Source organism: Falco peregrinus, chromosome 3 (assembly GCF_023634155.1).
Source record: "Falco peregrinus isolate bFalPer1 chromosome 3, bFalPer1.pri, whole genome shotgun sequence".
NCBI lineage: Eukaryota > Metazoa > Chordata > Aves > Falconiformes > Falconidae > Falco > Falco peregrinus.
Genome location: NC_073723.1, coordinates 12703882 through 12724792, shown reverse-complemented (window position 1 = coordinate 12724792; position 20911 = coordinate 12703882). Strand labels below are relative to the sequence as shown.

The 20911-nt window shown below is 39.2% G+C and overlaps 1 protein-coding gene across 5 annotated transcripts in view; it reads left to right on the top strand.

Moving 5' to 3' along the window:
* TRIO (trio Rho guanine nucleotide exchange factor) overlaps nt 1-20911 on the top strand; it is a 255751-nt gene that overhangs the window by 224636 nt on the left and 10204 nt on the right. For 2 of the 5 annotated variants that reach the window (XM_055798728.1, XM_055798729.1), the window contains exons 37-52: nt 1189-1284; nt 3389-3537; nt 4276-4342; nt 5819-5922; nt 6538-6607; nt 8659-8748; nt 9357-9449; nt 10057-10107; nt 10319-10396; nt 11210-11401; nt 12227-12404; nt 13259-14028; nt 18132-18379; nt 19202-19340; nt 19690-19717; nt 20582-20744. In XM_055798728.1, the coding sequence (XP_055654703.1) occupies nt 1189-1284; nt 3389-3537; nt 4276-4342; nt 5819-5922; nt 6538-6607; nt 8659-8748; nt 9357-9449; nt 10057-10107; nt 10319-10396; nt 11210-11401; nt 12227-12404; nt 13259-14028; nt 18132-18379; nt 19202-19340; nt 19690-19717; nt 20582-20744 (2516 nt within the window). Of the gene's footprint in view, nt 1-119; nt 680-1188; nt 1286-3388; nt 3538-4275; nt 4343-5818; nt 5923-6537; nt 6608-8658; nt 8749-9356; nt 9450-10056; nt 10108-10318; nt 10397-11209; nt 11402-12226; nt 12405-13258; nt 14029-18131; nt 18380-19201; nt 19341-19689; nt 19718-20581; nt 20745-20911 lie in introns of those variants that run through there. The other 3 variants (XM_055798730.1, XM_055798731.1, XR_008746283.1) reach the window with 3 other exon arrangements.

Sequence of the window (20911 nt, the reverse complement as noted above, 5' to 3'; positions counted from 1 at the left end):
GCAAGTTGTTTGCATTTAATTTTTGGATAAGCAGTATTGACGTTTCAAGAACAGTTGTGTTTAATATGAAACTAATTACTTTTGCTTTTTGTTTTCTCTTTTTATAAACTCTGATGCAGCATTATGTTGACTTGTGTTCTGTCTCTGCTTTGGCTCAGTTCCCATATCTTTCCATTTAAAGTTGTCTGTATTTCCTTTGCTTACCCAACCCCTGTTTTCCTTTCCGAATAAGGCAAATACAAGGCAAGCTACCTAAAATCTGTATATTCTTTTTTTGTACTGATTTATGGTGAGCCTTGTTACAGTCATGCTTGATTTGAGCAGAACCTCTTGTGTTAAGTCTTTATATGTGCCATTTCTTTGTCCAGCTTGTTGATAACATTTGCAGGACAGCTTACCCTGTGCTACGTGATGTTCACTGTGCTGTTTGTAATATGAAGTAAGGTTCATATTACGCCCTGTTTCTACTTTCCAGTTATTTAATGATAAATGTAATATGCAAACGACACTGTTTGCAAATTACTGAGGCTGAACTTAATGGCCCTCTCCCAGAATCCTTTACTGTGAACACCTTTTACCTTCAGTTGTATCTATAAACTGGCATTTTATAGCTTATGAGGCCAGAGATCTTCTGTGCTCTACACATACCATTGGGGAAAATGGATGGCACAAGGAATGGGTGAGCTCAATTTCCCCTCTGAATCTGGGCAATATACCCCAGCTCCTTTAGAAAAGTAAATGCCCCTGAGTTACTGGTGTATTTTTTCATAGCTCAGTGATGCTTGCCCCTTTATGTCAAGTCTTCTTGTTCCTGTTACTCTTCTGCAGTTGTTGCTTTGTTTAACCAGCAATAAAATACATTAACAGTTCGTTGTCCATTGGGTCGGCTCAGGTGATTTTTATAGCTATTTGTCAGGTATTATCATAGTCAGCAAGATGCAGGATACTTCCTTGACTTCTGTTGCATATAGGAACAGGAGTTTTTATCCCAGCATTTAACTTCTATGGGGGTTACTTAAAATTTGCAATTCCAGTTGCCCAAGTTGGAAGGGATGGTATTAGTGTTATATTACACTGACAGTTATTGTTGAGTACCTTTGTCTGACAGAGAAGTGAAGGAAGCCTCTTGATACTTGAGCATGTACCAGGCTAACTCTGGGATTCTCCTTCCTTTGTGTCATTGCACAGACCTCTTCTCGACTACTGGTGCGGCCAACAAGCTCCGAGACACCCAGTGCTGCAGAACTAGTCAGTGCAATTGAAGAACTCGTCAAAAGTAAAATGGTGAGGCTGACTTTGGCAGATGCATGCATTTAAAGCAGTTGTGTCTTCAAGTCCTGACTTGCTATTCAAAGAAAAGCTACATGTGTTTGACTTTTAAAACTTGATGTCTGTTTCCAAAGTTGCTTTCTGGGTTGGTGTAAGGGTCATTTATATGCCCTCTTTTGTAAAAGCACTTACTGAATAGGTAAATGGCTATGTAGAAAAGAAAAAAATAAATAAGAGGGAAGGGAGATGGCAGGAAATTTATGTCCTGTTAGTACAAAGAAAACGTCCTATCAGTAAAATGAATATGAAGACCCAGTGTCTTAGCTTGGTAGACCTTTATGAGAAGGATCCCTGAAACAAAATTTATAGCAAACCTAATAAGGTGAAATGGTAAAGCAGATAACCCTCACACAGAAACATCTATGCTATCTAGCTGCTTTTTAGGTGTAATGTGATAATGAAGAAATAATTAAAAGAGTAAAAGGATCATTTTGTATGGTGGCGCCTCCTTTCTTGCTTTTGTTGTTTGCCAACGAAATAAGTAGGAGGAATTTGTTTTAGCTTTTTTAAGTTTCTGTGTTTCTGAAGATGCTTATTGACAAAGGGTAGGGTGTATAGATAATTCCAGGCAGGACCTCCTTCATATTCAAAACCCAGCTTGAACCAGTCCTGGAAAAACTGCTATTGCTGACCCTGTTTGAGCAAGGAGGTTTGACTATATGGTCTCAAGAGGTCCCTCAGCAATTCTCTGACTCCCTCAAAACCTTTTAAGTCTTGCTTTTGCAACATAGACCCCGTTGGTCTTAGTAGAAGTGCTGCTGTGAAAACTACAGAGAATTGCAGCATGGCAGCCCCATGTTACCAGAGGCTGATATTTCCCAAGATCATTCTAAACTTAAGCAGCTTTGAATTTCAGAATGAGAAAATTTAGTTTCTGTTTTATCTTTCCTCATTCAGAAAGACTTACACTTCACATAACTACATGAAATAATTTCTGCGCTCTCTTTAGAATATTAACTTTGCTTTTTACTGCTTTTGCACCAGAAGGGTGAATAACCAGTAATCTGTGGCAAAACTCAACACAGTCTTTTGCAAATTGGAAGTTTGATAACCCATGCATCTTTGAGGCAGCCTAGCAGTGGATATAACTTAATGATCCATGCATATAGTCCCTGATGGAGATGTTCTCATTTCACAGTTTTAGCCAAGGATCAGCTTCCTCTGTTTTCTGGGCCAGTCATATCGTTATTGGTTTTTTTACTTTTTGTAGGGAAAGGAAAAAGATTACAGCTGAACCCCACCCTGGTGAAGTAAATGTGTCTTCCATTAAAGGCTGTATCACATGCAAGGAAAATGTGATATGTAACTGTAGCTTGATCCAATGTTATGGGCTTGAATCAAAGTCGTCCAGTAAATACTTCACAGAAGCTTGTTGATATTGTTTTTTCCCATGGTTTCTCCATCTTTTATACAAATAGAAGCCTGTGTAGTCTATACAAGGGAGACAGTGTATCTGGCAGAAGAGAGAGGGACTGTTTCTTAGGATCTGAACTGTCATGAAGCTCAAGAGCAACATTGACAGCGTAGAAGTCGTTTAATTTCTTCAATGAGTCAATATATTGGCTAGTTATTATGATAAAATGTCTTGACAAAGGATGTCACTTCTGTTGTGTTAAAAAATACAACATCAAAATTATTTCCTTTAAAGATGTCCTATTTATTATTGATAGTAACTTCCATATGCCAGAATCAAAGTACAACAAATACAATTTAGTCCCTGGCAATAAGCACATATCTGTGTAGCTTCCACTATAGAAGTATTTACATCCTGAGCAGGTTAGTCTGACTTTCAGCCCTTCCTGATGAAACCAGCTGAACTCTGTTCTTTTCCTGTGCAGGAAAGACTGACATATCTGAAATGTGCTTCTGTACAGCTAGGTTATCTGTCCTGGAAAGCCAAGTTGTTGGCTGATTTCCTAGAAGCTTGAGACCTCCTTTGCTGAGATACATTACAATAATGGATCTCCCATAGGTTCCCGTATACAGCTGCGTGTAAGTGTCTCTTGTCAACAAAGGGGAAATAAATCGTTGTTGCTCTCTGTCTTGAAAACCTTCTCAGGCCCTGGAGGACCGTCCAAGTTCCTTGTTGGTAGATCAAGGTGACAGTAGCAGTCCATCCTTCAACCCTTCAGATAATTCTCTTCTGTCCTCCTCATCACCCATAGATGAGATGGAAGAAAGAAAATCCAGCTCCTTAAAAAGGCGACAGTAAGACCACATTTTCATTCTGTTTTTCACAGTGTTTTGAGACATGAAATGTTTAAAGGAAGTCCATTTTCAACTGGAAGGAGAAGCTGTTAGTCTGAAAGGGGGAGGATGTGTTAGGTGTCAAGCATGTAGTCACATTATGCAAAGAAAAAATTTTTTCTCAAACATTAGTTACAGTTTAAATTTCCTGAGATGTTGAATTTCAGTCATACTGGTGTTTGATTTCTGTCACATGTCAATCTCTGAGTTACTCAGGAGGATGCTGATCTTTAAGTGTTCAGAGGGCTGTTAGGCTTAAAAAAAACTGGTCATTCCCCTTGTTCTGTTTCACCATGCTCTTAATTTCTTTACGTAGCAGTAAACTGTTACCATGGTAGAACAAAAACATGCCTGGCTTCAAAATTATTTAAATCTGTGGGTAGAAATAACAAGTCATATACTTAAGTCTCCAGACCAGAGACATAATAGCATTTTATTTTAAACAATAGTTCAATGTTTAATTTTAATGACACATGTAAGAAAACACCTGACTTGAGATAAACAAAAGTAAGCCTGCTCCAGTTCCAGAGTCAAAGCAGCATCTTGCTTAGAAAGAATGTGCATTAATTCTTCTGTTCCAGCTCTGTTTATCAAACACATGACTGCAAATGTGTAGAAAGTTCTATGCTATTAATGCTTTTTAAGAATCTCTTTTGTTTTTTGGTGAAATATATGTTCACCATTTTCTTTCCATTATAGCTACGTCTTACAGGAATTAGTGGAGACAGAGCGAGATTATGTACGAGATCTGGGCTATGTAGTTGAGGTATGATGTTTTTGATTCTCTTGCTTTTTCTTTTTTTTTTTTTTTAAATGTGGTACTGACCAGCTGTGTAACTTGAACCTCACAATTTTTTTCACAAGGCAAAGGAAGAAACTGAAAATGTGAGTGCTTGCATTCCGAGTTTTCCTTCCTGCAGACTTTTAACATATTAGAAATACTGCATCAAATCTTACTCTCTTCTTTCTTCCTGTTATTGTGCGAACCTCAGTGCTCTTCTGAAGAGTGTAGTTTTGTCATTTTTTAAGATCACTACCTCTGTTCTAATGATATCTTAGACTATATGGTTTTATTTAGCACAACTGAATTTAAAAAAAGTGTTGTAGCTCAGCATAGAGAGCAACTATCCTGGTTTTGAAAGCCCTGCTTCCTTTCCTACTGCTAGGCTTCTCTTAGACTTCATAGTTTCCCCTTCTGTTAAATGAGACAACAACACACATTTCCCTTCAGTCTTCAGCTAGCAACAAGATGCATTTGGAAGAATAGAGAGAATGAGCATGACAGTGAATTTCAGCCTAACAAGGTTCAATTCTTAAACTCTGTTTTAAAGGGAGGGGGGGAAAGAAAGATCAGTATTGTGAGAGTCTTCTTATAGTATTTAAAGGGTGCATTAGAAGGCTATGAACAGATGTATTTTTGTAAACTGACAAAATAATTCCTGGTGAAAATGCTAGACATCGAAACCTAAACTTGGAAACTAAAACCAGGCCTGACTAATTAGGAATAGGAGTATTAGGAAAAAATAGAAGGAATAGAGTTGCATGAATATTACAAAACTTAAAAAGACTCCCAGCTCTGTGTGATAGAATTGCACAGTGAAATGACTATATACAAAAGAGAAGATGGGAGTATGGGAAGATGTAAAAGGAACGTTATTGCAGCCAGAATGCTTGCTAATAGAATTGATGTTCAGATTTTTTGGCGTTCTGTTTGCTCATACTGCAAGCAGTAGTCCGTGCAGTGCAGTCCCATATGCAGTGTGGTTGCTGTCTTCCTCAACACATTTTGGGGGAGGGTTAGTGTGGATGGCTGAGATAAGAAACACTGAGCAAAGGAGCACAGAAGCCAGTTCAGCGGCTCTGACATGTATTAGGTAACAGCTCTACCTGGCAAAGCATTGAAGCTGCTTCGGACAATAAGGAAAAGGGCTGTAGAAGTTTCCTCTATGCTTTGAGCCTGTCACATGGCTAAATTAGCTCGAGTGAATTCATCTTGCTAGCACTGGGCAGTGTTGTGTAGACAACCTCAAGCCAATTTGTGATATTTTTATGCCTATGCTCTATGTTATGCTATGTTATAGAGCAGGTTTTTGGTTTATTTTTGTGTCCCAAGCCTGCTGTTGTAATGAGCAATTTGGACAGCTGCTGGGAAAAGGGGGATTAAAAGACAACTCACCTTTTTTTTTTTTTTTTTTTTATTAAAGTTGAAACGTTCACAGTGAATTTCCTTGGACTGTTGCAGGGTTACATGGCACTTATGAAGGAAGATGGTGTACCTGATGACATGAAAGGCAAAGACAAGATTGTATTCGGAAACATTCACCAGATTTATGACTGGCACAGAGAGTATGTATTAACTTGAAAACCATCTGCTGAACAATTCTACCTAAAAATACTTGATTGACTTGAGATTTTTTCCCTCGAATATTCAGATACAAAATAAATACAATTGCTCTTGTGCTTTGAGTTATAGGTGCTGTAGATTCAGCTTACAAATGTTGGTATGAAGATTTGATTTAAACAAGGATGCTTATATATAGCAAGTGCTTCAGCTGAGTCTTTAGTATGGATAGTATTATGTAAAGAAGTTTGTACGTTGTTTTAAAAAATGTTTTCTCTAAGAATACAGTGTAAAGAATTTGTTGGGATTAGCATGGCAATGTGAGCACCTCAGGCATTCAGACTAGGAAAGAGAAAAAGTGTCAACCAATATATGAAATTAAAGGATTTTATTAATGAACACCAATATTTTTTCATCTTGGCATGGATTCAGTGCATCCTTTTGGAAATCTGTAATAAAATATTACACTGTTAACATTGTCATTTTGGATATACATTAATAGCCAGAGCTACTGATAGGGCACACAAAGTGGACCTTGCAGTAAGACCACTTTGCTTTGCAACTACATGTTGCTATGGTGTGTGCTATCAGAAAAAAGTACTTACTCTGTTTATGTTCAGCTTCTTTTTAGGAGAGTTGGAGAAGTGCCTTGAAGATCCAGAAAAGCTGGGATCCCTGTTTGTTAAGCATGTAAGTGCAAACATTGTCATTGGAAAACCCTTATCGCTGGTACATGTTTGATTATTAAGGATTTATCTATGGTACAACATGGTTAAGAAAGTGCTGTAAAACATTCTTCACTGTAAGAGGTGAAGAGAGAGCTTATAAGAGTTTATAAATAGATTAAGTAAATGCTCTAGTTTTTGTCCCCAGTATCTTCCTGTGGAGAAGAAATATGAATGAAGGCCTCATTTCTCAATTCAGTTCCAGTTCTGTGCAAAGGAATTGTCATTTCGTATGACACCTGCCTTCTAATCCCCAGTATCCATGTAGTACCATGGAACATAGGAAACAAAAATAGGAAAGGGGCTCATTCTTCTTTCTGGTTTCAATGCATCCTTATTCTGTATCCTTTCCTCTCCTGAGACTCACAGTAGTGGTGGAGATTCCTCCCTCTTCACTTGGGGAAGCAACTGAGAGGGCCAGAAATTCATGATGTTAAATTCTAGTCCAGCACGGTGCCCTTTATAGCTTTACACAAGTCCCTGGTTTTCCACTTTTCATTTATTAAAAGGAATGATCATGTGATGCATGCGGATATTGTAACACTTCAGAAGGAAATCGGATGAAGTCTAGTTATCTGGAAACTAGATACCAAAAGTCAGGACGCATCAAACATGCTGTTAATCAGTCCTTTTGCAGTTTCCTTGTGTAGAAATACAATTTAGTATCTGTTTGAGATGAGGTCTCGAGATACTCCAAATCACACAAGACAGCAGAAGGGAAATTGCCTGCTAAATATGATTGTTTGTGCAAGTGTGCAAAGACTCAAGGCAGACTGGATTAAAGCAGATTTAATGGGTTTCAGATTTTCCCTGGAGCCTGTGTTTAAAGTGAATACCAGGGTACCAAAAGAGTGCAGAACCAAACATTAATCAAACAGTAACACTGGAAGCCTGGACTAATAATGAGGAATGAGCTGTTACATTTCTGAGGGATTATTTTATAAAAAGAAAGTATGCGGAGAGGGGAGAATTCTGGCACTGGGAAAATGGGAAACCTGGAGGAAGTAACTCTCCCTGTTTCTGATTGCTGGTTTACTTTCTTCTGCTATATTTGTAACTGACTTGACTATGAAAGGCACGCTTACCACTCCAGATGGAAAGGCAAGCTGTGATGCTATTACAGCATCCTCTAGAAAAACTGTGACTACCAGCTAGAACATGACGATTCAGTTCCTGATCTTAGTCTGTGTTCTGCATCCTTTTCAATCTCCATCTTACTTGGTTTTTGCTTTCCATTTGTCCTCGCTGGTCAGTACTCCCTAAGTTTTTGAGCAGCAAAGCCTCTAACAGCAAACCAATCCTAGCAAAATGATAAAGATTTTGAAGTAGGTAATACATATGGTAAGTATGTGTTTTCTTAACCAGCAAGGTCAATAGTCAAGAATAAATCTTAAAGGCTGAAGTTATGCTCTCTCTCTTTTTCATTGTTGCCTTGGTGTTGAAAGCACATGCACAAAATACAGAATCAGAGTTAAAAAAATACTAGTGCTACCGTTTCCAGCTACATACTCTACATCCCCTCTCAAACTCCAGTAGGACAGTTGGTATTAAATAGAAGACTGGAGAGGTTTCTCCTGACTACTCTGTACAGCTTAACAGGAAGAGGTCATTATTCTAATACATTAGAATAATAATGAGATTATTAAAATTAAAGAAAAAATGTTTTTCAAAGACTCCATCCATTGCTCTTGCTAAAAGATAAAGATAACCATTTTCATACTTAATTTTGTTGTGGGACCTGCTGAGCTATCATCTAAACACCTGGGTTTTAGGAGTATTTGTAACTGTAGCAATTTTTGGACTTGTGTTGCCTTCTAAAATCATTGTGATAATCCCAAATATATGTGCTTTCGGATCTGTAATTTGTGCATATGTAACGGCTTTTTTGCTCAGAAGGACCCTTTTAAGTTCATACTTTTGAACAGCTGTACTTATTAAAATAATACTCTAGTTCAGTCTGGCTTGTGTTTTTTCTTGATGATGATGATGTATCGTTCTGTATCTTTGTTCCTCTAGGAGAGAAGGTTGCACATGTACATAGTTTACTGCCAGAACAAACCAAAGTCTGAGCACATTGTCTCAGAATACATTGATACATTTTTTGAGGTAAGCTCCTGAGAGAGGATGTATGCAAGGTGAAGGGTGTGTATAAATCATACACCAGATCTGTTGACAAAAAAAAAAAAAAAAAGGCAGCACATACCATTGTTACTGCTTCAAGTTATAATTTATTGCCATTTCTGTTCTGATTTCTCAAGTCTGATACAGACTCCTAGAGATGTGTAAAGCTCTGGGGGAAGACAGCTAAAGTTTAGGTGTAAGATATTGATTAATCAGTAGAGTCTCATCTTTACTAGCCCTAGCCCAGGCACTTAACAGTGCATATTATATGAAGAGGCAATTTTTGGATGAGCAAGGATCGCTGTCAAAAATAGACTGTATACAACTTACGATTGAATAATTACATTTCACTATACAATCTTTTCAAAGAAAGATACAGAAGAAGGGGAATACTTTGGAAACAAAGCTTATACAGATAAGGGGCAGGACTCCAGCTGTTGCTAACTGAAGGTTAGATTCGGCTCTGACTTGTGCCAATTCCTGCTTGATAGCCATTAATAATGATATATCCTGCTGTGTTTCTAACTCAACAAAACAAAGTTGTTTCTAACTGAATGAACAAAAAAAATAAATGTTTGTTTTACAACCCTCAGGATCTAAAGCAACGCTTGGGCCACAGACTTCAACTCACAGATTTGCTAATAAAACCTGTGCAGAGAATTATGAAATACCAGCTGTTACTAAAGGTAAACTGATGTTGAGATGAATGATTTAATATCTGTGTAAATAGTTACATTTTCTTTTTTTAAATGCTGCTGATGCTTTTCCACGCTCCTCCCAAACAGAACCCAGATTAGTAAGCAATGTCATAGGATTATCTTCTGAGCATATTCAGATAGTTATAAAAATTGGAGTAAATAGCTTGGTCAGAATTCTGCTTTTTCTTTTAACAGTTAAAAGACTAGATGAACTCAAGTCATGCAATGTCATATGAAGGGGAGAGGGATCTCACAACTTTTCAAGTGTAAATGTGATACAAGTTGTTTGGACCCATCGTAACTTTTCTGTCTACATCTACAACCATTTTAATATCACATAAATGTTTACCAAAGAGCAACCTTGTGTATTGCCTTAATACATGTTCTTATACGAGTTAAATCAAAATAGTGAATAAATCTTGAAAAATAAGAGGGGGAAAGCACTGCAGCAAGAAGCTTTAAAAAGAAATTTTTTCTATGTGTCTTCTGCAGTCTGTCATTCTTTGACAGAGGATATCAAATTCAAATTTTCTAAGATTTCTCTTTGCTGATTAATGAGAAAAGAACTCTTATTACTGTTTTTTCCCTTTTTCAGGACTTCCTCAAATACTCTAAAAAAGCTAATCTTGACACAACAGAACTAGAGGTACATGAGACGTTTTCTCTTGGTGATTTGAATGCTCCTTACTCTGAACTTGTTTTGATAGAAACACTTTTCTGATCTTCTTAAGAAATTGATTATAAGTGTTGGCTTTTCACATTTCTATTTTAAAACAACCAATAGCAAATGAAACAAAATGTTACGTTGCTACCTCATTTGGAAAGTAAAGCTTTGACTTTCTATTTGTCTCGAACAGAGAGCTGTAGAGGTCATGTGTATAGTACCAAAACGGTGTAACGACATGATGAATGTTGGTCGCCTGCAAGGATTTGATGTAAGTTGGCTGGGATTTTGCTTAGTTTTTGTCAGATTCTCTAGAAATTAACTGTTAATGTTGTGGGGAGAAATGAGATAGGGTGCTCCCTCACCACCTGGTTAGCTGGTGCAAATAGGGAATGAAAAATCAAGTCATAGCCCTACCAAGGACTTTTTCCTGGGAAACTTTACCTGTTGTGTCAGTCACGCTACGTAAGTCCTGCAAAACAACTTGCAAAATAGTGAAGTAATCAGTTTTAAGCAGGTAAGCAGACCTGACCTCAGTAGTCTAGATGAAGGAGGAATGGCTAAGGTCAGTGAAGTGCCTGAGGCAACTGTAAGCCCTTCTTGTTTTGCTAAGTCTAGAAGAGATGGAAATCGGCTTTTGAAGCAGTATGCATCAGCCAGACCGTAGTCACACGGTCTATTTGCAAAGCCCTTTCTGTTCTGTGGTGCATGTGTGAACTTGAATTCTTCCCCTTTTTGGCACCCTGGAAGACATTGGAAGAATATATGAGTTACTGTGGGAGTTACTTAGACCAGAGAGATAAAAGCCTTTTGTTACAAGCCTCAAACTGGACTATGAATTGAAAAGGATGGAGTGAATTTAGTGGTTTGTTGGGTTTTTTTCTTGATTATGTTTGTATTTTGAAAAAGGGCATAAGAATGTCTTGTGTTTAGGAGGATCAATGAATATATATAATGGTCAGTGACACTTAGAAATTGGAAAATACACAAAGCTATTTTGGTATGAGCATCTACTTGAAAAGGTTGATTGGGGAAAGAAATGAAGAACTGCACTAAATGTGTTTCTGCTTCCTTCTGTGTTTAGGGTAAAATTGTAGCCCAGGGTAAGCTCCTGCTCCAGGACACATTCTTGGTTACAGACCAGGACACAGGACTTCTGCCACGCTGCAAGGAGAGACGGGTCTTCCTGTTTGAGCAGATTGTAATTTTCAGTGAGCTGCTAGATAAAAAGAAAGGTTTCTCCATGCCCGGATTCTTGTTTAAAAACAGTATCAAGGTAACTGTTGTGTGTGAGTCTTTGTGTCCCCTGCTCAAACTCTGCTAAGGTAACAGTTTCTGATTCAGTGTGGAGTCACTAGTGACATCTAGATGTGCAATCATAAAGGACAGTGAGGTGTCAGTCATTTCCTGAAATTACTTCCTATTGAATTTCTACTCACTCTGATAAATGGAAATCTTTGGATCCCAGTGCTCTGATGGTTCCCACTTGAAGCTCCAAAACAGATGTTCTTGTACAAAGCTGGACAAGCATTCACAAAGAGTTCAGTCTTCGGCTCTGTACTATGTGTACATCCCATTGCAAAGTCATTGCAAGTAAAGATAATAACTCTTTATGTATCCCTTCTTTTGAGTTTCAGCTGAAATCAGTCCAAATGCGTAGATAACGTTTGTAAGTAGCGTCACCTTCTTTGACATGTCAGCTCTTCTTCAAGCAAGAAGTATTCACCCCCACTTCAAGCTTTCCCTGAAACAAAAACTAATATTAGGGCCCACCTGCCCTCCTCGTGAGATGTTCTGTGTGGATGGTGCTTCCCTTAATTCGCCTCAGTTCTCTGCCTACCGGCTGGACAGCCTATTCCAAGACGTTGCTGTATTTGCAACAGAAGCCTTTGGTGTGGGCAGGTGGTGGAGCTCCTTTGCAGGCTCACCTGTATACTAATCCTTTGTTTACTGTAATCCTTCATTTTATGGTTTTGTTTTACTGAGGTGAAGAGTGGTCATTATTTGAACATATGACTCCGCTCCTGAGAAGGAGATTTTAGAGGTATGTTTCTCATAAAATACATGAAGTAAGTTATCTTCTTTTTTTGTTGTTGTGAAGGTGAGTTGCCTTTCCCTGGAGGAAAATGTGGACAGCGATCCATGTAAATTTGCACTAACATCAAGAACGGGCGATGTCACGGAGACCTTTATTTTGCATTCTGCCAGTCCAGGAGTCCGCCAGTTATGGATCCATGAAATTAACCAAATTTTGGAAAACCAGCGCAACTTTTTAAATGGTAAATTATTTCCTCTCACTGCAAGTTTGTGATTGAATGACTTCTTTCTTATCCGTTTTTTTCTTGGCTTTGAAATGTTTTGCAAGTTCCCTTTTTCCTGAGCTAATACAGAACAGTTGGGGGAAATGTAAGCATTTCTGCTTCAGAACAGATGCTAGCATTTATTATAAGAGGGGTAACCAATTTACATGGTGTTCTCTTGGTAAAATTTTCCAACTGTCTTGTAGGAGTGAATCAAGATCGGCACCATCCGTTGAGGTGGAGAACTTGTGTACCACTTCTAAGCAAATGTAAGCCTTTAAAGGCTAAACCCAAGTGGAATTTTAAGCATCTATTCAGAATATGTTTTGCTTGTGTTACTTCAGTGGCTATTGTCACACTTTACTGTGGCAACAACATTCAGATCCTGCAGGAGAAATGTAGAAGACAGTAATGTCTGCTGTGACACCAGAAGATTCTGGCTGTGGTTTTGTATCCATTGGTTGTTGCTGCAATCTAGATTTTTTTTTTTTTTTGAGTTATAATGGATGGAACAACAAGCTGAGCGTTCAGTGTCAGGCCTGGTTTTTTCCTAGCTTGGCTGCTGACCAGCAGTGTGATCCTAGAAGGAACTATTTCTCCCTGGTTTCAGGTTTTTCATTTTTAATAGAGGTACATATAGCAGGTCATGAAGGTGTGATATAGAAAAGTGGCTTGAGGTCTGTGGCATGACCAGCATTGCAAAGTTTATCTTTTGATTTATCTTACTTGAACAGCACTCCCCTTTTGACAGTAAACATGTCTGTTTTAAACTGTTCCTTTTCCTTTCCCTGCCCTCCTTTCCCCATTTGCCCTTCCTCCCACCCCCATTGCAGCCTTGACATCCCCAATCGAGTACCAGAGGAACCACAGCAGTGGTGGAGGCGGCAGCGGGAGCAGCAGTGGTAACAGCAGCGGCCCCAGCAGCTGTAGTGGCATCCCCAGCTCCAGCCGTAGCCGGCCATCCCGGATCCCCCAGCCTGTCAGACACCATTCCCCAGTCCTGGTCTCCTCTGCAGCCTCGGCCCAAGCAGAGGCAGACAAGATTTCAGGTATGTCCATTCACAATCTCTCCCTGCCACACTACAACACCACCTTAGAAACTGGCCTGAGCCAGCCAGACAGGCACCCTCCCCATGCAGAACCAGACGGTCCTCAGAGAGAAGCTGAGCAGATTCCCAAGATGAAAGTGATTGAAAGTCCCAGGAAGACAGCAGGAAACATTTCTGGCTCAGCTGATGGAGCCCAGAAAGACTCACGTGGAAGCTCAGAGGATGGTCGATCAAGAAACAGCATAGGATCACTGACGCTTGGGAAGCCAAGGCCAGGAGCCATCTCACCAATGAACTCTCCTCTCTCCACGACTTTCCCTTCTCCTTTTGGCAAAGAAACCTTTCCACCCAGCAGCCCCCTGCAGAAGGGCTCCTTTTGGAGCTCCATCCCAGCATCCCCTGCCAGCCGCCCTGGCTCCTTCACTTTCCCTGGGGATAATGACTCCCTGCAGCGGCAGGTCCACCGCCACTCTTCACACAGCAAGGACACAGACCGCATGAGCACATGCTCCTCGACCAGCGAGCAATCAGTTCACTCCACCCAGAGTAATGGGGTAAGAGCGGAGCACCTCTGTCCTGCGAGCTCTTCTAAAACCTTACCATGCTGCCTTTCTGTGCGTTACCATCACTCTCCGTACTAACTTCTGGCTCTCCGGTGCTGTACCTCTCTGAAATAATCAACTGTTCGAATATCTTCTGCACATTAAAAAAAAAAAAAAAAAGATTGTCTACTTTTCTGTGTATGTATACATACGAACATGGATATGTATACAGACACAAAAGCAACTGCTAACATTAGATGCAATTTCTGCCTCTGCTGAAAACATAGATCACTAGGCTGATACTTACTAACTTGCTCTTCTTGCTTTTTTTGTGTCTAATTTGAAGGCACATAATTAACATGCTGAAGCGTGGCAGCCAGAGCACCTTGGGGTATGCATTGCGGCCAGCACTTAAATCTGACTTGGAGATTTTGGCAGATTGCCTTGGGGCTTTTTTCCCTTTCACGCACCAATCCACCACCATTGTCCCGTTGAGTTTTAACTTCGTGGAGACATCTACAGTACATTCCCTGGGCTTCTTGATTTTTATTTTTTATTAATTTATTTTTCCCCCCTCTCCTTTCAGCCTTAGTTGATGTACAACATTCTCTTTGTAAATGCTGTGCCTGATCAAAGAAGCTTCCTGCAATCCACTCAGAGTAGTCAACAAAACCTACTTAGCTAAAATAATCCTCCTACTACAACCAAAACAAGTAGCGGCTCCACTTGTCTTTTCTGCTTTGTAAGAAGAAATGGTTTAGGGCATCTGGAGATTCAACCTTTTAGTATGCAGTTGGTGTGTTTGTTCGGACAGAATCCACATTCTCTGTAACAACATCCACCAGGAAATGCAACACAGCAATCACAGGGGCATGTGCAAATAAAAAGCACAAATTTCAAGGCACTTGTCATGAGTGTGGTAGGCAGGCTATAGTGCCTTTCCTTTTAAACTCACATTTGATTTTTCTCTCACTGAGTGTTGTGTTCACAAATGTTTGTTTTTCTACTTTCTCACAAATAGTATGCAATACCAGTGTTGCAAATCAGCTAACTCGCTGGACCTTTTTTAAATGCATGCATTTCTTTATAGAACTGTTTAACACACAGAGCTTTCTTGACTTCTTAGTTCTTACACTTACTTTTATAATAGCTTCAGAAAGAAAAATTATGCTTTGCATGTATCGTATTTTTATCCCAATCTTCCTTCAGCTTTTCACTTGGTTTAGCTCTGTCTTGTGTTTATCTTCAGTCTAGCAAAATGTGATGATAATATATCTGAGGTAATTTGAGTATTTCACAGTTACTGCACAGTATGTGAATCAAGATGGTGTACTTTTTATATGCAGAGAAGACTTGCATAATAATAACTGATGTTGTTCCATTAAGAGGGAGGGAGGAACGGGATGGCACTGAGTTTTTAAAACATTTGAATTTTGACACTATCTCAGCAAAGACACCATTGCTTGTTTTTATCTTACTATAAAACATAGTATCTGAATGCATGCCTTCTGCTTCACAACTGCTTCTTTTAGTTTGGTAATTGAGATAGGTAATAATTCTTTATTTATAACCTAATTTCTAGACAATATTTTAGCAGGATTTCACACCACATTCAACAGACTAGAGAAAATGGGCTGTGAAGGTTTATTTTGATTTAACCATTTCTGTGTGAATTTGTATGCGCATATGGTTAAGATTGGTTACTTATGGAAAAGTTACTTTTAAGAAGAAGAAAAAGGAGTTGGGTTTGCTGGGATTTCAGCAATATGGGAGGAATTTTTCATATTTTGTTTGTAAATCCTCCTCTAATTCTATAATTGAGGTCAGCGATGACCAGCAGAACTTGCAGTAGAAAAACATTACCTGTACAAGAATAATTACTCCTTGCAAGGCAAAAGAAAAGGCTATCTTTCTGTGGTGAGAATAAGTTCTGATATAAACTCATTCACAAGAACGTTTGTCACTTTGTAGTTACCAGACACTTGTCTAACAGATTTAACAGATTTATCTGTCCTTGTTGAAAATAAGAAATATTGAGTTTACTATGATCCTTCAAGACTTAAAACTGAAAAATAAATGTTATGTTACAGGAAGGTCAGTCCTGCAGTTATACAAATTCTGCTGCATGCTAAGAAACAGTACGTTCAGGAATCGTGTGTGGGGCGAGGTTTGGGACTTAGGTTGGTTTTGCAGCTTCAGCCTTCCCTTCATCTCCCCCTGTAAGTCTAACAGAAAGAGTTAAAAAAAGCAGCTTTCTCTGAATAGAGTCGTTTTTCATCTAGCTAAAAGACTGTAGCAAGTTGTCAACAATGACTGAAAATGAGACTTTTTTTGGTTCTACTATTCCTGATTTGCCTGAATCATGGAAAGGGCTTGCTAATACAAAAGACCATGCAGACAGTCCTCTAAGCCAGACAAAATGAGCTCTTCCACTAGAAAACAGCATCTGGAATTGACTTAAATAACCTTTAGTAGAGGTACAGTCCAGAGTGAGATCTTTCTCTGTGGTAGCATTTGCTTCATTGTCCTAATAGGGGGAAAAAGACAGAATGGGCTTGAATCACCCAGCTGAACAAAATAGTCCAGCTAGAATAAAATGTACAAACTCACAGGAAACCCAAGCATCGATGTGCTGAACATGCTATGAATGAGTAATCTGAGACTGTTCCTTTCCAAATGTCACGGTTTCTAAGCCAAAGCACTACTGGGGAAGCACAGGCACCGAGAAACGGGAGTGACTTGTTCGAGGCCGTCAGCAGATTGGAAGAGAACGTGAGTTTCAGGGCTCCCGTGCTCTCCACTGACACCTGCTGCATCTCCTCAACACTAAGGGGAGAAATATTTGAGTTTTGAGGAAAAAAGGTGGCAGTGCTGTAATCCTGTGTGCCAAACTTCCCACTCGCTGCTAGCACATAAGTGGTGCTAACATGTGGTTGTGCTATGTAAGCAATAGTAGTCTCCAGCTGCAGCTGGGTACTGATTTCCTCCTTCAGCTCAGTTACTACTAAGCAACAGTGAGCCCTCCCTGGTAGTGACTTCAAACAGTTTGAAGTAAGAACAAAAGGCAGGCACACACACATACATGCCTCATGCCACATCATTAATAAACCATCCGCTTTGTTTTCAACTTGTTTCAAGAAGTCTTTAACTTATTTCAGGTAGTAGGTTGCATGGTCTGATAATAGATTTCACACTTCGATTTATTAAACCTCATATGAGAAATGCATGCAAATGGACAAGATGAGTCTTTCTTTGAAAAAATAATAATTTCCAGTGGATTCATGGCCAGGAGAAGAGGTTTTGTTCTGAAAAGTAGTATGACTTTTAATGGACGCCTGATCAGCCATAATTAGCTTTCTGCAAATGCTTGGTGGGGAAACGAACAACATTAATGAATACTGGTTGAAAGTGTATGATAAACTCCTAGTAACACTCAGCTATCATAATCACTAATCAATTAGAAGTGAGATTTCCTGCTTTATTCTGATAGTTCAGTGGGCCTGTTTTGCTCAAGAAATGAATAACTTCTTATTTCAGTAATTTACCTCATCCTGTGCGCTTAAAGTAATAAACCTAATCATACAGATTCAACCACAGTCAGTCATGTTTTGTGTGCAGAAGGCTGGTGTCTGAGATCTGACAAATAGTGAAGACTATATGTATTTTTCGTTGTAGGAATTTCTAGTGTTTGAGGTAATGATTATGATTTTGAAACTGCCCCTATAAGATCATGAAAAACTGTCCTATGTGCTGTGCTGTAGTTTTGTTGCCTGATAGAAATGCAAGGTTCATTGTCTGAGCTCGAAAGGAAGACCAGTTGAGATCTACGTATAAACTGACTCTTAGTTAAGGGAAGTAATCTTGAGTACAAGTAATGGGAATAAATTTCTGCAGCAGCTGTACGTGAAGATATTCAAAGATCAAACTAATTTGCACAAGACATAGTCACAGGGTGGCTTTGAAAGAGAAATCGTAGCTCTCTGACTGTAGCGTAAGTTATGTAGATTATGCAGGTAATGTAGCAGGCCAAGAGCAGCCTGTCTTTTCAGCTTTGTGAATTTTAAACTTGGTTCTTTTTTTCCTCCCTTCTTTCTGCTTCCGATTGACACTTGCAGAGTGAAAGTAGCAGCAGTAGCAATATCTCCACCATGCTGGTGACACACGATTACACGGCAGTGAAGGAGGATGAGATAAATGTCTACCAAGGAGAGGTCGTGCAGATTCTAGCCAGCAACCAACAGAACATGTTTTTGGTGTTCAGAGCCGCCACTGATCAGTGCCCTGCAGCCGAGGGCTGGATTCCCGGCTATGTCTTGGGGCATACCAGTGCAGTCATCATTGACAACCCTGATGGAACCATCAAGTGAGTGTCTTGGGTGTGTGTAGAAGGGGAGAAAGAAGAAAAACTTCCAATTTAGACAAGGCTTTGAACCTTTTAAGCCAAAAGTTGATAGGATCTTTGAGAAGTAAATAAACATCAAGCCGAGCGAGTACTTGGAAGATCCCTTAGCAAATTTCAAAATACAAGCTAGTAAGAAAGAGCCCAGAAGCACGTATTCTTTATTAAAAAGCTATAGTAGTGCAATCTTCTGGGAATAGACAATGAAGGAATACCTGCTCTAAGAGCAGCGATAGTTACTGGTTTATTTAATAGAATGAGTTACCAGGCTAGACACCATTGTTTAGGGCAACAGTAAGGGAATGTTTGTTCCAAATGTAACGAGATTTCAGAGTTCGTAGATCTCCATTTTGAGCCACAAACTTATTGAAAATCACCCGTTGTACTAGGAAGGTCTCTCAGATCTGCAATGGGAGAAATTGTATCAAAGTTCTTAGCACTAGAGCTTTTTATGTAAAGCCTCTGTAGGCTGTATTTGATACAGATTTCATACTGATCGTTGCTCAATTTGATTGACAGTTTGTATTTTCATATAGAAAGTTTACCATTTGAGCAATGATTTCAAGAAATACTGTACTACGGACTAACCTTACTAGCTTAGCTTGCTTACGGTTTTCACCAAGGGCAGCATCTCTTATGAATACTTCATGTATTTTAATTCAGTATACTTTAATGCAATGAAATAACATTGTAACATACTTTTCCAATGCTGTTTGCGACTAGAGAGCATAGCACACAACCTGGACTTGAAAAAAAAAAATGATCACTTTAATGTTCTGTATTCAGGAAGTCAACGTCTTGGCACACAGCACTCCGTTTAAGGAAGAAATCTGAGAAAAAAGATAAAGACGGCAAAAGGGAAGGCAAGCTAGAAAATGGTTACCGCAAATCCCGAGAAGGACTTGCTAATAAGGTTTCTGTAAAGGTAAGTATTACAAAGATGTAGTAGTTTCCAAAAGAAGTTGTGTTGGCATTTCTTTAAAAGTAGCTTCTGTCAGAATTTCACATGAAGGAATTACAGGCAACAGTAGTTTCAATGGACAGCGTTTTCCAAATTTGTAAACAGGAACAGATAATCTCTGAGCCCACAAGTGTGATACAGCGTAAGGATACTACAGGAAGAATAGAATGGTGCAGAATTTCTGGTGTTCAGATGTTTCTTGGATCTTAGTGGGTACCACTAACTTTGACGCATCACTGTGCTTTGTTTTCTATCATTCTTTAAGTTACTGTAAGGTTATCAGGACATTAATTCTTTAATTTCTCCTTTCCAGCTTCTCAACCCCAATTACATTTATGATGGTAAGTTGCTTTAATTTTTAAAAGTCGCAGTAAATATAATTTGTTTAAAATATTATTTACTTTGTTTGAATTTGCTTGATACAAATCATTTTAGGAACTGAGTGTTTTCTGTCAAAATATACATAGGCTTTTTTTGGATAAGGGAGAGAGTTAATGAAATGTCGTATTTATTTTTCAAGATGCGGGGAATGCATTTCTGTTAACAAGCCCAAAACAGCATAAAGCACAAGGACCATATGAAATGTTCTCTATGGAGATTGTATGGAAGTTGGGCCTTGCTGAATTTGCAAAATAACAAGGCCAGGAGTTGGAGCTGCTTCATTTTTAACCTTGCACCCTAGGGAACATGCAGGGCCTCTCCAGTGCAGAGGCTGATCAGGACAAAGATAGTGGTTCTCTGGGGTCAGAGGCAAACTTAATACACAACCAAACTTTTTGAGTTTCAGCTGCGTGAAAGTGAAACCACTACAGTGCCTCAGTGGATGACTGAGGTGTTTTGTGTTCCCTTTTATAAACTTAGCTGGATATAAAGATAGCCTAGTTGAGCATGTCAAATACTTCTTACTGCAGCGTTTCCTCAACTTCCCGTAAAGACGGCGTTCAGTTCCCCATGGTAGGTTTCAGGGTTATCCATAGCGTAGCAGTAGTGTTGTGTCCAGGCTCATGTGGAGAAAAACTCACTAGCTCTGCAGAGCCCCAGCAAGTGGCATGACCATGGATGTGCTCCAAGGGTAGAGGGATAGAGACATCTTGGAAATTTAAAGTACTCTACTACTTTGCCTGATAAAAAAAGAGAATGCAAGGAATAGAAAAGCAAATTTATTGATTTCAATTGACCTAATGCCATTAACTTCCTTTTTCCAGTTCCCCCAGAGTTTATAATACCATTGAGTGAGGTAACATGTGAGACAGGAGAGACCATCGTGCTTAGGTGTAAAGTCTGTGGTCGCCCCAAGGCTTCGGTTACTTGGAAAGGTCCTGATCATAACACACTGAGCAATGACGGTCATCACAGCATTTCGTACAGGTACGGTGATTTGTGTAGTGTTCAACAGGAACTGCTGAAACTCTTACATTCTATTTGCACCTTTGGTGCAAGATAGCTTTTGGCTTTGAGGCATAAAAATAGGGTTGCCCTTTGACAGAAATACTTCACGGCTGAGATTTTTCTGGAAATGTTGTGTAACTTCTCCG